Source organism: Papaver somniferum, chromosome 1, assembly GCF_003573695.1.
Source record: "Papaver somniferum cultivar HN1 chromosome 1, ASM357369v1, whole genome shotgun sequence".
Taxonomy (NCBI): Eukaryota; Viridiplantae; Streptophyta; class Magnoliopsida; order Ranunculales; family Papaveraceae; genus Papaver; species Papaver somniferum.
In genome coordinates, this window is record NC_039358.1 from 235527167 (window position 1) to 235541175 (window position 14009).

General features: G+C 36.9%; 1 protein-coding gene across 2 annotated transcripts; it reads left to right on the forward strand.

The window, feature by feature from the left end:
* Positions 1-1778: 1778 nt before the first annotated feature.
* Positions 1779-6436, forward strand: LOC113319712 (protease Do-like 10, mitochondrial). Of its 2 annotated transcripts, XM_026567958.1 has the most exons (9): positions 1779-2266; positions 2859-3104; positions 3201-3396; positions 3503-3762; positions 3885-4012; positions 4181-4384; positions 4749-4799; positions 4974-5180; positions 6087-6436. In XM_026567958.1, the coding sequence occupies exons 1-9, from the start codon at positions 1840-1842 to the stop codon at positions 6171-6173; spliced, it is 1806 nt and encodes a 601-aa protein (XP_026423743.1). In that variant the 5' UTR covers positions 1779-1839; the 3' UTR covers positions 6174-6436. The 2 variants fall into 2 exon arrangements, with proteins under 2 accessions (XP_026423743.1, XP_026423748.1); XM_026567963.1 differs by lacking the exon at positions 6087-6436 and having other exon boundaries at positions 4974-5465.
* Positions 6437-14009: the final 7573 nt, after the last annotated feature.

Below are 14009 nucleotides of genomic sequence, written 5' to 3' on the forward strand. Positions count from 1 at the left end.
ATACAAAGGTACTGTCATTAGAGTTATATAGTTCATATGCTTTGACTGTGTCAAAAGCAATTACAAGAATTAAAAAGCTAGGAGCTTGATCAGTCCAAGAAGTTGTGTTACTTGATCATCGCCCTTCTTTTGTCAACCAGTCTGCCACCTTGTTTGCGCGTCTATCTACATACTGAAAACCCTTAAAAGAAACTAGTTTAACTGCTATTTGTAGAACTTCTTCCAATATTGCTAGGCACTGCCAATTCACATCCTTTGTCTTTCCCTGTAGAAACTTTATGGTTGCCTGGTTATCCCCTTCTATCTCCAAGTTTTGAATATTATGTCTGATGGCCCATTGCACTGCTCTTAGCAGAGCTACAACTTCTGCCACTTGAGCTGAGAAGGTCCTGCACCATCCGCATTCTGCTGCTCGAAAAGTACCTGAAAAATTTCGAAGGACCAAACACTTCAAGAAATCAGGAACTTTACACTCCAAAAAGAAATCAAAAGCTTCTTGGATTTGGAAGTGTATTTTACAAGGAATATCACACATTAAAAAGTATAGCATATGGGAAGTAGGTAATGGCTTACTAATTAACATTTTTGATGATTTTTGGCTTCCAGCTAGAAGAGAGACTTTGACAGAGTCTTTCCCATCTAGAAACACTACTATAATACTTGTGTCTGAGCTCATAGACTCCAACACAAATAAGTGGAATACTGATCTGTTACACTCGTTATTTGATAACTCAACTGTACAAGAAATTACAAACATTAGACTATACACCACACCTGAAGGTTCTCTGAAAAGAGATAAACTTAGGTGGACATTAACAACGAATGGAGAATTGTTTGTTAAATCACTCTATGCTAAACTCTCTGATCCTACTTCTTCAACTCCTGTCCAAAGGATCAAATTGTTTATATGGAAATGTTTACAAGATGCATTACCAACTAGACAAAAGATCAGATCCATAGATAATAAGTGTGTATTCTGTAACAGTGCTATTGAAACTACTTACCATCTCTCTTTTGAATGCTCTTATGCAAAGGAGATCTGGCATCTTCAGCCAATAGCCTCACAGGGAGTATCTCAATCTCATAATTCTCATAATACTTTCCTGCATAGATACAATGAATGGCTAGCAGGAGATACAAACTCAATTTCTATGGCTCTTGCTGCAACCAAATGTTGGTTTATTTGGAAAGAGCGATGCCTTAGAATATTTGAGGATAAATCTAGAACCCCTACACAACTTGCCTTAGATATAATAAGACATTACAATTATTGGCATCCAACACAACTGCACAGCACAACTCAAGTTAATAGCAGTCATATCAAAACCTTACATTACTGACAATTCCCAAGAATGATTACTGTTAAGATAAATTGCGATGCTTATTGGATTTCAGAGCATACTAATGCTGATTTTGGTTTGGTCCTTCGAAATTTTTCTAGATTAGAAAGATGGAGATGATGAAGAAGGAAGTTCCTGGATAATTTTTGGAAAAATACGATGGTTATTAGAGAGCAGAGTGGAACAAGCACAAATTAAAAAATAGAATCTTTAGTATTGGTAATGTTTTGCATTGAGAAAACGGGGGCAATTGTCCCATACCACCTGTCTCCTAGCCATTTCGGGTCCTTCTAAGACTATCGTGCTTCCCTCATGGACCAACCTTATAGAAATTTTGCCCCATCAAATTGAACTGGTGTAACGAGAGTGTAGCAATAGATCTACTTTTTAACAAAACAAAAAGGGGGTCAGCTGCCCCCCCAACTTAAAGCTCAGAAACACCCCCCTAGACCCAAACTCTCTGCAACTCCGAAAACAAAAACCTAACACAGGCAAAATCATGCGGTACTCTTATCTTAGAACACTTCGCAGGTTCTCTGCAACTCTCTCTTCTTCTTCTGCTTCTCCTTCCCATTCGCTATGTCGTTATAATCATACTCTTATTCGCCCCCCTTCATCTCCTTTATTCTCTCTGCCTCGGTTTTCAAATTCAATTAGATCCATTACTCCCATTTTTTCAAATTCTTATTGTACTTCTACAACTCAAAACTTCATTAATTCCAAAATCAATCAAAACCCAATACTTTCTGAAACTAAGATTAATGATGATGATGGTGATACTGGATTGATACATCCAAGACAAACAGATGCATATGAAGCAGTTAACCTTGCTCTTGATTCTGTTGTTAAAATATTTACTGTTGCAAGTAGTCCTAATTATTTCTTACCATGGCAGAACAAATCTCAGAGAGAAACTATGGGTTCTGGTAAGTCAATTTCATAACCCCCACATTTTAAATTTTTTTAATTTGATTGTTTGATGGTAAAATTAGTGTTACCCATTGAGTTATTTTGCTTGAAGTTTCAATTTTTATGGTGTTTTTGTGTGTGGGTATGGTTTGGATTTGGGGATTTTTGAATTAATTGGTTTTTGTTTGATTGGTTAGAGTTTTGACCTAAAAATTGTGACTTGATTAGCCTGAAATGTAAAGTTGTTTAATTAGTTGGTAAAGGAAGATTTTTGAGGAGCTTAGGGGATGTTGTTGTGGCAGTGGGAAGTTAGAGCTAGAATTTGATTATTAGTCCTAAAAAGAACATCCCATGTTGTGACTGAAGTAGGGGATAATGCATATATAGTTGGGGTTGCCCTTTTCATATTGTTAATAGAGTCAACATGCTATTTTGCGTTTTCAGGTGTAAGAAACTGCGCCCGTTTTGCTATGTAGGAGATAATTGGTGAACTAAACAATTATATTTTTTCTTTTGTATCAAACTGTGAAATTTGGCTTAACTTATTCCTGGAGTCCTGGTGAATCTGAATTGCTAGTCCAGTTTTAATGTTCTGTTATGATAATGTAGGATTTGTCATTGAGGGGCGAAGAATTATAACCAATGCTCATGTAGTTGCTGATAATACATTTGTTCTTGTGAGAAGGCATGGTTCTCCAAACAAATATAGAGCAGAAGTTCGGGCCATTGGACATGAATGTGATTTGGCTATTCTCACTGTTGAAAGTGAAGAGTTTTGGGAGAGTATGAACTTCTTGGAGCTTGGTGACATTCCGTTCTTGCAGGAAGCTGTTGCAGTTGTTGGATACCCTCAAGGTCTGGACAATATATCTATTACTAAAGAGGTTGTTTCTATTCAAAAATTATTATGTTTTGGGGAACCATATATGACATAGTTTTCTATTGTTGCAGGAGGAGACAACATATCTGTTACTAAAGGTGTTGTTTCTAGAGTTGAGCCAACACAATATGTCCATGGTGCGACACAGCTCATGGCTATACAGATTGATGCAGCTATTAATCCTGGAAACAGTGGAGGCCCTGCAATCATGGGAGACAAGGTTGCTGGAGTGGCTTTTCAAAATCTTTCAGGTGCGGAGAATATTGGGTGAGTTGTAGAAAGATACTTGGAGCTGTCCGAATCCTAGAAAAGGAGCTTCATGTTTTTGAAGTTACTATAGCTCTTTTGCGTTGTCTAATTTGTAATCTTGCAGGTATATAATTCCAGTTCCCGTGATAAAGCATTTTATAGCTGGGGTGGAGGAATATGGAAAATATGCTGGATTCTGTTCCCTGGGCTTGTCTTGCCAGCCTACTGAAAATGCACAATTAAGAGAGCACTTCCGAATGCTCCCAGAAATGACAGGAGTTCTTGTGAGCAAAATTAATCCTCTTTCAGATGCCTATAAGATGCTTAAGAAAGATGACATTGTCTTAGCTTTTGATAGTGTGCCTATAGCCAATGATGGAACTGGTAAAGAGTTCGCGTGCTCTAACTAAATAATCAGACTATAGATTTCATAACCCTGATAATCATCACCTTGTAAGTTTTATCTCTTTTATTCTTTTTCTTATCTTGTTATTTGCTGTTTACAGTTGCATTCCGAAATAGAGAGCGGATAACATTTGATCATTTAGTCTCCATGAAGAAACCAAATGAAACAGCGATAGTTAGAGTATTAAGAGATGGTGTAGAGCAAGATATTAGTGTCACCCTTCGACCTGTGAGTAAATTTTTTTTCTTCGTGTGATAAATCTTATCTCTTGATGAAGCAGTATGGATTTCATTTTATTGAGTTCCTTGAACAAGCATAAACAAAAAGAGTGCCTTTAACTAAATTAGAGTTTTATAGTGCTATTTTATCTAACTTTTGGATTTGATATTGGTGCAGTTACAACCATTGGTCCCCGTGCATCAGTTCGATAAGTTGCCTAGTTACGTCATCTTTGCTGGTCTGGTGTTTATTCCACTAACCCAGCCATACCTACATGAGTACGGAGAAGACTGGTACAATACTTCACCTCGTCGTTTGTGTGAACATGCATTGCGTGAACTGCCTAATAAAGCCGGAGAACAACTTGTCATTCTTGCTCAGGTATTTGAGTGGTTTTTCACTTCTTCATCCCTTTTTTCATAACTACAGAACAAGCTTCATGAGCCGAAACATCTCAGGGTTTTGACATTTGGAAGTTGGTCTTCACTCTTCATATACCCTTCTAATGTAGGGCTAAGGATGTTAGTCACTAAAATCTCCAACTCCAATCTAATTGAAACACTTAAAGCTTTACGTTTTATTAGTTTCCTTACCATGGTACGTCAATGAATTCTCTAAGTTGTATGTAAATTAATTGTCACTTACAATTCAGGGAGAGAACAATTCTTCACCACAGTCCAGGTTGAGCCTCGATATAACTTCTTTTCCTTCTTGTGCTGATTGTTGGCTTCTGAAATCTTTTCAGGTGCTCATGGATGATATCAATGCTGGGTATGAGCGTTTGGCAGAATTACAGGTACAAATGGACACTGAACCCTTTTTTTCCTTCCCTCTGAACATATTCGGTTTGACTACAAAAAAGTTATTAAAATCTTGGACCTACACTTTCCTCTCCAACGCATCCTCATGGTCACCATCTGATGGTTTTTACATTTAAATTGTTGGTTCTGAACCGTTGGTCTGTTCGCAGGTGAAGAAAGTTAACGGAGTTGAGGTTGAAAATCTTAAACATTTATGCCGCTTAGTAGAAGAATGCAAAGAAGAGAGCTTGAGATTTGATCTGGACGATGAGAGAGTAGTGGTATTGAACTATGAGTCGGCGAAAGTGGCCACTTCACGAATATTAAAGCGTCATAGAATACCTTCTGCAATGTCTACTGATCTCATTGATGAACAGGTAACAACAGGTTCACAGGTTGAATTAGCCTGCTCAAACTGATTCTGTCATCACTTTCAAACTTTTTTTCTGAGTAACTTGTGTATTAGGAGGCACAAAATGGGAAGTTTAGAAAGCCAAAATGGTGCTTGCAAATTTGTATGCGCTTAACCGCTCTTCAGTCAGCAGAAACAGATATAGGAAAATAGCCTAATACCTCTCTTTAAATTTTGTTATCACATACTGAAGAATAAAGACCATACATGCACATCCAAAACGTTAACAATAAAAATAACTTAATGACCACTTAAAGAATAAAACTGAAACAGTTTGGCGAATACAAATTTTTCTTTATAAAGAAGGATCTTGATACTAGTTTCACATCAAACAATTGAAATATATCCAATATCAAGTAGAAAAGGCTAATGGGGAAGTTGGTTAATGTTTCATTCGTTCTGGCCTTGTTTGTTTTTTGTGCATCGGAAGTAAAAGGTGCAAGCGACATCGGTAACAATGGGAATTCTCCTATAGAAGCACCTGTAGAAACATCCCCTAAAACTTGCAAGAGTTATTCAAAACCTTTTGAAAAAGGATATTTTGAAGGAATTTCATATTTCAACTTCATGCCAAACGAAACGGATGTTGTATATTGCCAAGAAATTGTACAAAATACAAAGTATTGCTGGGAGGATCAAATAAATAAGACCCTTTGCTGGGAGGTTCAAATGAATAAGACCCTTGCTGGTTATCCTTTTGCAGAACCAAAGCTTTATCATTTATGGGCAGAAAATATTTGGAACAATTGTGTTAGTATTATTACTGAATTTTCGGCACAAGCACCAATAATGTCACCTACACAAGCACCTAGATTTCCAGAACAATGCAGGATTTCTGAAACGTGTGCACATAATTTGGCTCAAAAAATAGTGTCGAAGGAGTTGCCAAGCGAGATGGATTACGATTGTTGCGTGGAAATCATTACGACCGGTTTTTATTGTTGGTGTAAGACCATAGAGATCATTGAAGATCCTAAGGTTCCTGCTCTGGCTCATCTTCATTCATGGGCAGAAGATTTTTGGGTCTATTGTGACGATCTTATTCAAGAGTACAGTAATTAAGAAGATGGTAGAAGCTGATCCTAAAACTAGAAATGATGATTTTTCCATTAAGATTGGAACTGGAATCATCCTTGAAAATGAAAACCAAGTTTAATGCTAATGCTTATTACTCTCTTTCTTACTCTGTTGAGTTTTATTATGATAAAGTTACTTGAGGAAATAAAATATTTGGTAATATTTTTTTTACAACTTACTGCATATTTGTAATGCACGGCGGGTTGAGAGCTATATTGTATATATTCTTGTGTTTTATTTGGAAATGCTGAGGAAAATGAAGATCATTTGTTTCATGCTTGATTTTTCTCTTCTGCCATATGGTGGGGTCTTCTCCTCAAAATGGGTATAATTAAAGGTCTTGAGAACTCTTGGGATGCAGAAATCAACTTGTGTGCACAAGCTTTTAAAGGTTCTAGTGGTGTAGCTATGATAAAAAGACTTGTTTTCAACAGTTTTATCTATCATATTTGGAAAGAGCGCAATAATAGAATATTCAGAGCTCAAAATGGTTCTCAAGACCAAGTAAGTTTACTTATTATACAAGATGTGAGGTTCAAATTGCTAGCCAAGAATCATAAGGAGATTGATACTTCATATGCTAGAGACTTCATGAGAAGATGGAATATAGACTGCACCTTTGTTCTCCCTGAGATTATCTTTTTCACTTGGTTGTATCCTCAGCATGATGAAGTGATGATAAACACTGATGGATCAAAAACTGCCACAGCAGGAGGTTTTGGTGCCATTATTAGAGATCATGAAGCTGCAGTGATTGGGGCAGTAAGTGGAGAAGGGCCTGTCAGGTCTGTGCTTTCTCATGAATTACAGGGGGTTGAACTTGGTTTAAATCTGGCATTACAAAAGCATAAGTTGAACATTCATCTTTGTATTGATTCAATGGCTGCCTATAACTTACTTACAAGTATTAAGCCTGAGCCACCATGGAATGTGATCCAAATCTGGAGAAGAATCATGACTTTAAAGAAAAGGTTTGCTAGATGGAAGATCTCTTTCTGTTATAAAAAAGCTAATCGTGCGGCTGACCATTTAGCTGGTTTACATCTGGGCAATCTTTGGACAGAAATTCGACATGAAGAGTTTTATGTGGATTTCAGAGAAATCTTGGCAGCAGACAAGTCACAACAAGTTTATCAGCGTTTGAAGAAGAAGAGAAGTTAGTTTGTGTTTTGTTGTTTTTGTTTTTGGTTCTTGTTTCTTTTTTAGGCCTTGAGCTCGCCGAATGTGTCAAAAAAATAAATAAATATTGTATATATTCTACCCATCTTCTTATTTTAAGTGCATCGTACCTGATGCACAGATCTTACGCAGAAATTCAAAATCTGTCGAATATCAACCTGGTTCGTAACGGGTTCATTATACTGATAGTTTGACAGTCATAGCCATTGAATCCAATCTCTGAATTCTGAACCATCCATATACCAGACACAGGGAAGAGCACTTGCAGCAGCTCAAGCTTTAATCTGTTAATCCCGTTGTTGTGCGACCGACTGATTTACCACAGCTTTTCCTATTCCTATACTAACTCTTCTTTTCGCTCCCTATATATACCCCTTGTTTCCCACATTATACACATTCATTCATTGCAATTCGTTACCCTTATCCTCTCTGCCCAACTTTCTTCTTCTGATGACAAAAAGTTCATCTAGGAGAATTCAGTTTGTTTTGAGACCTTATAAGAGCAAAGAACTCTTGAAAGAACGATCAGGTTTTTTGTTTTGTAGTTGACTATGGCGAGTCTTGAAATATATAGAGGGTCTACAATTGGGAAGTGTTTGATGGAAACTCTTGATGAGATGGTTTCTAATGGAACCCTTACGCTACAGCTTGCTGTTCAAGTTCTTACTCAATTTGATGATTCGATGATTGAAGCTTTGATAACTCAAGTTAAGAGCAAAGTCACAATCAAATGACATGTGCAGAGATACAACTCCTATGCGAACTCCGATATATGGAGATTTATCTTGAAAGATGTGGTGTTAAAGAACAAGGAAAGCCAAGTGGATATCGGCAAGGTTGGAATTGTTGCATGCGACTGCAAGTTGTTCCCAAGATTCTTTAATAGCACCAAAAGAAAGTTTATCTAGTATTGTTAAAGATTTTTTAAAAGTATTATAGTTAGTGCAATGACAGTTTTCTCAGCAACAAAAGAGTCAAGGTGATCAATCAACAAATTATTCCATACCCAGGGTAATGGTCTCTCTAGCTGCTTGCAAAGTTGTTTTTGCTAAACCGCGCTCTTCAGTCGTCTGAAACCGATGTAGGAAAGTAGCTTAATACCTATATTTAAGGGTTTTAAGCAAACTGAAGAATGAATATCACTCACATGCACATCCAAAACGTTAAAATACTAGTAACTTAATGACAGAAAATAAACTGAAACAGCTTGGCTTATAAATCTCTTTGACAATTTTAATATAAAGAAGTATTTTGATTCTAGTTTTACATCAACCAATTGAAAGCTAATCCCAAATCAAATCAGAAGTACAAAAGGGCCAAAAGTCTAGGTGATTATTAATGGCGAAGATGGTTAATGTTTCAAAGATTTTAGCCTTGCCCTTTGTTTGTGCATCAGTATTTACCGAAGTAAAAGGTGCAAATTCTCCTGCGGAAGCACCATTGCTACTAAATTGTAGGATTACAGGTCCGTGTGGAGAATCTTTGGCACAACTTATAGTGACCAAGGCCTTGCCAAGCGAAAAAGATGTTGTATGTTGCAAAGAAATTGTACAAACTACCAAGTATTGTTGGGAAGCGGTACTGAACCTTATCGAAGATCCAAATATTCCTGTTTTTGCTAACCTTCATCCATGGGCAGAAAATGCATGGAACAAATGTGTTAGTCTTACTGAATCTCCTGCACAAGAACCAATGGTTTCAGACAATTCACCTATGCAAGCACCTTCGTTGCCAGCACAATGTCAGATTTCAGAAACGTGTGCAAATAATTTGGCTTAAATTTTAGTTGCAAAGGAGTTTCCACGCATGAAAGATTATGTTTGCTGCCGCGAAATCGTTCAAAATACTAAGGATTGCTGGGATAAGACCATGTTGAAGATCCTAATGTTCCTGCTCTGGCTCATCTTCATCCATGCGCAGATAAGTTTTGGAACAGTTGTGTCTACCGTCATCAATTCATTCTGTAAAATATCAGTAAAGTCGAGGTGATCTTAGTCATGTTGGCACTTCACCTAGTGGCCCTTCTATGATTCCACTTCCTGACCTGCACCAAGCTACGCAGACCCGTATCCAGATCACACCAACAAATTTTAAATCAACCATTCGAATTGGCTCTTCTCTCGGCCCGAAAATGGTTCATACACTATTCTCGGTGTTGTTTGTTATGTGACCTGCGTTGCTTGGCACAGGTCAAGAAATGGAACTGTAGAATGTAACTAGGAGAAGGGCCAACTGACAACCATCACCTATACTGTTTCTCCCCAGAAAGTAAGTACTGTTCTCTCACTGGACTCACTCTTTTACATTTCACATTGTGAAAGTTATATGAAAGTAGTCAAATAAAATTAGACAAAAATAAAATTCTTCTTTTTGCTGATAAAAAAAACTTCTTACCGCTTTGTTATGGCCCGTCCAGCCGTCATCTTTGACTGAAAGTAGCTTTTAAGGGTAGCTGTTGTCTATTCCTCCGGCCCTGATGGGTACTTAAAAATCCTCGTTTAATTGAGATGAAGATGTTGACATGTAATAATGGTTGACCATTTCCCCGTCTCCTTACATCTGCAAATATCTTCAGAAGTTGTCGTCTCTAGGTTATACCCAAGCATATGTCCACGACGTTTAATCATAATTTATAATTGCATCCCTTTTCAAATGGAATAATAAACGCACTATCACGTTCTTACATCTGCAGATGAATTGTAATATTGAACTCTTTGCTCCTACCGTGCGATTTGTAGTGCTCTCTTTGATAACTAATAATACTCGATCACCTTGCATATTCTTCTTTAAAAACCATAAATTGGCAGCTTCACCCCTGTAATTTTCACAAATAAGACATAAACAACCATCCAAAACATAAAGTATCATTGGGAGACAAACCAGGTGGGGTAGGAAGCGATTCGAATGTTTTATCGGCATATTATAGAGCCAATGAAGAGCTCCACTTACACAAATACTCCCACTGCATGGTCTCCATCCTTCGCCGCTACCAAGTGTATATACGTCTACCTGTCCATACGAGTACGACCTGTACCTACGTCCAGTTCTCCGTCCTTGTTCATAAGGCTTGAACTTATACTTGTAAGCAAATAACCTTGTATTTTTCAGTGAAAGGATGGGTAATCCATGTACACAGGAAAGCCCGTCTTACTTGTCCTTTCATATATACCAGGGTTCCTCAGCCTTAATTACCAGCTGAACCGATATATACAGTTACGTCTAAGGGTATGCTGAGGTTGATCATCCTTGTGTTGGACTCGTGCTGCTGTTTTCCGTCGATCTCCTCCTCATGGTATTTTGCATTATACAGATTGTGATCATTACGCTTATAAAAAACGGAACCAACCATCTTAGAATCGGAACCTAATCGATGTGTTGCTGATGCGGCGGCTGCTGTTCTAATCCACCACCGTTAAGTTGTAGATTCAAGTACGCAAAATATGTATCTTGTGCAAGTCGAGGAAAGCACTGTTCCAATCTTTACATACTCGTGTGCACTAACTCAACTGGTGGTTACAAAGGGGAGGCTGTTTATAAGGTTTTCCTCCATCTCCATCTCATTAGCTAGGGTTAACGAGTCCTATAAATATACTCTGCCTAGGCGTACGCTATTCCAAGATCTTTTTATTCTAAGGGCACCTGATGCACCATCTTACGCGGAAGCCCTAAAGGTATGTCTGTTTTGTCATCTGTTACAACAATAGTAGCTGAGCCTAGTTCATATTTTACCCAACACAATTTGATCGTTTTTTTTATCAGCTTGAACTTTTATCTTATATTCTGTCGTTTAGATATTTATTCTAAAGTTTTCCACTACATGGTCTCCATCTAGATCACTATCAGGGAGGTATTGTTCTTCACTGGACTTGATCCTCGACAAAACTGAAAATGTAAAAATAAGCCTATGAAGACTCACTCTTTTAAAATTCATGTTGTAAAAATTATATGACAGTACGTAGAAAGGTATTTAAGTCAAAATACCTGGTTGGTAGCATAAACGGTGGCATTAAACCTGCTAGAAATGTGCATATTTCTTAGAAAATGATTAATTAATTAGTTTTCATTTCGCTTAACCTGTTTGCACCATTTAAATGTGCATATTTTCTATATATGTAAAAGTATCAGGGAATGATGCCGTTTCCTTCTATCACCATTCACCAAGGCCAGGCTTTTTTCAGAAGATTAGTGTCTATCCTAATATTTGATCGGTAATTACTCGGATCATAACAATAATCAAAAGCCATTAATGACAACCCATAATTGACAAGGAAAACACACATAACACTTGCACCATTTTCAGATTATATAATACTTATTCATACCATGTTTTTACAGTTATGGTGAGTCTAAGATCACCTCCACATGGTGGTGGATTTGTTTATACGGCAGATCTACTACCAAAAATGTTAGCTAGCTGTTAGTGAGGTCCTTAGAGCTTCTCCAACTACACCAAATCAGGAATTTCATCACAGTGTAAGTTGTCACAGGGAACAAATATGATATGAGTTTATAGGGAACAGATATAGTTGGTTACTTCACTTCACGCTGGTATAAAAATTCATATCTGTTTTCCACTTTTGAGAGGCAAGGCATTTCTGTTAAGCAAAAAGACTTGTATGTAGGTACTACTAAATCCTCCAACTACACTTACAACGTGATATGACTCCTTGGACCCAATAAGAGCTTCTCCAATGGCACGTGTGTGGAGATAAATGTCAAAATCCACTTAGAATGCACATCCATTTTCTCAAAAATCATTCTCCAACCCAGATGTCATAAATCAATGTATGCATGACTTTAGGTAGAAAATGTCAAGGGGAATGTCTAGTTTCCCACATTCCCCTTGACACTGTCTACCATCCTAGTCAGCTTTTTTAAATTAAAAATATATTTTATTTACTAAAATTAATTCTAATACAATAAATAATCATTTTTGGATCTAACAAAATCTTAAAATTACTAAACATAAAATTTACATTTAATAAATTTTTGGGTGGGCTAACGAAAAACATGCATGTGTTGACCTTACTGGGGTTTCTCCGTCAGTGGGAATCGGACATGGCACGTTCACGGTCGGGCAAGCAGCGTTAAGGGCTTCCTCAGGTAAAATAGCGAAACATGAGAAATCGTGTCATAACAATGGGCATGCCTTTATTCCTTTCCCTTTTGATACATTTGGTTTTTTGGATCCAGAGGCGGTTGGACTCCTCAAAAGAGTCCAGAAAGCCATGCACAGTAATGTCATGACTCCTGGTTCGTGAGAGTTTGTTTTTCATAGGTTAGGATTTGCAATTCAAAAAGGGCTTGCAGCGCAGCTTGTTGCGCGTTTGCCTATTTCGTCGATGTAAACCTTTATCAAAATACGAAATTTTAGCAATGAAGATCTCCCTTCCGATTTACACTTAAAAAAAAAATTATAAAAAAATGATCACAAACAACACCATTGGAGATGAATAACTTTTTTCACCTAAACTTAAGGAAAATCTGGAATAAAGATGTCTTGTTTGTGTTGCCACACACTTATCCTAATAAGTATATCGAATATTTCGTGAACTGTGAAATAGACCAGACTACCCTTATTAAAATTAGTGTATCAAATATTTCAGAATTTGTGAAAATGACCAGATCACCCTTATCGAATAAATGTAGCAAATATTCTGGAGACCGTGAAAATGACTAGACTACACTTACCTGAATAAATGCAGCAAATTCCAGAGATTGTGAAAATGACCGGACTACCCTTATCGAAATAAGTGTATGAAATATCCCCGGGACTACGAAAATGACTATTTTACCCCTTGCCCAAAACAAGAAAACCCAATAAATTCGACATCTCATCTTCTTCATCGTTGTGCATAATTTGAAATAAACTGATCGAAATACATACCTGGGTCATATTAATCGACGTGCAATCATCATTATTTATCTTGAATTTCAGGAATCAAAGATGAAGATTGAGGTTTAGGTTTTGTTGCAGGAATCAGAGATGAAGATTGAGGTTTAGGTTTTGTTGCAGGAATCGGAGATGAAGATTGAGGTTTAGGTTTTGTTGAGGGGGTTTAATGGCGGACAATTTCAGGAATCGAAGATGAAGTTTGAGGTTCAGGTTTTGTTGCAGGGGTGGTTAATGGCGGACGAGAGAAGAAGAAAAGAGTTCTGATGGAGAGAGAGGTTGAAATATGTGAAGTCTTTGGTTTGGGTCAAAAATCTTTTGAGTTTTTTTTGATAATTTTAGAAAATAAATATATAATTTGATTTTTCAAATTCGATTAAAACAAAATAAATCTAAAACAATTGTTATTTTGATTAATTGTTGCCCTTACAGTGACAAAATTGTTATAAACTTTGGGTTTGTTTTTGAGGAGAATATATATAGGGTGGAAATAGCAATTTAGATTATAAGTGTTAGTATTAAAAAACTTAGCAACAACTATTATTGTTACTTAAATTCTTTGAATAGTATTTTTAATTATAATTATCACAATTACAGGATTTATTAACAGTTATAACTGTTGCAGGTCTTGTTACAGGTGTATCT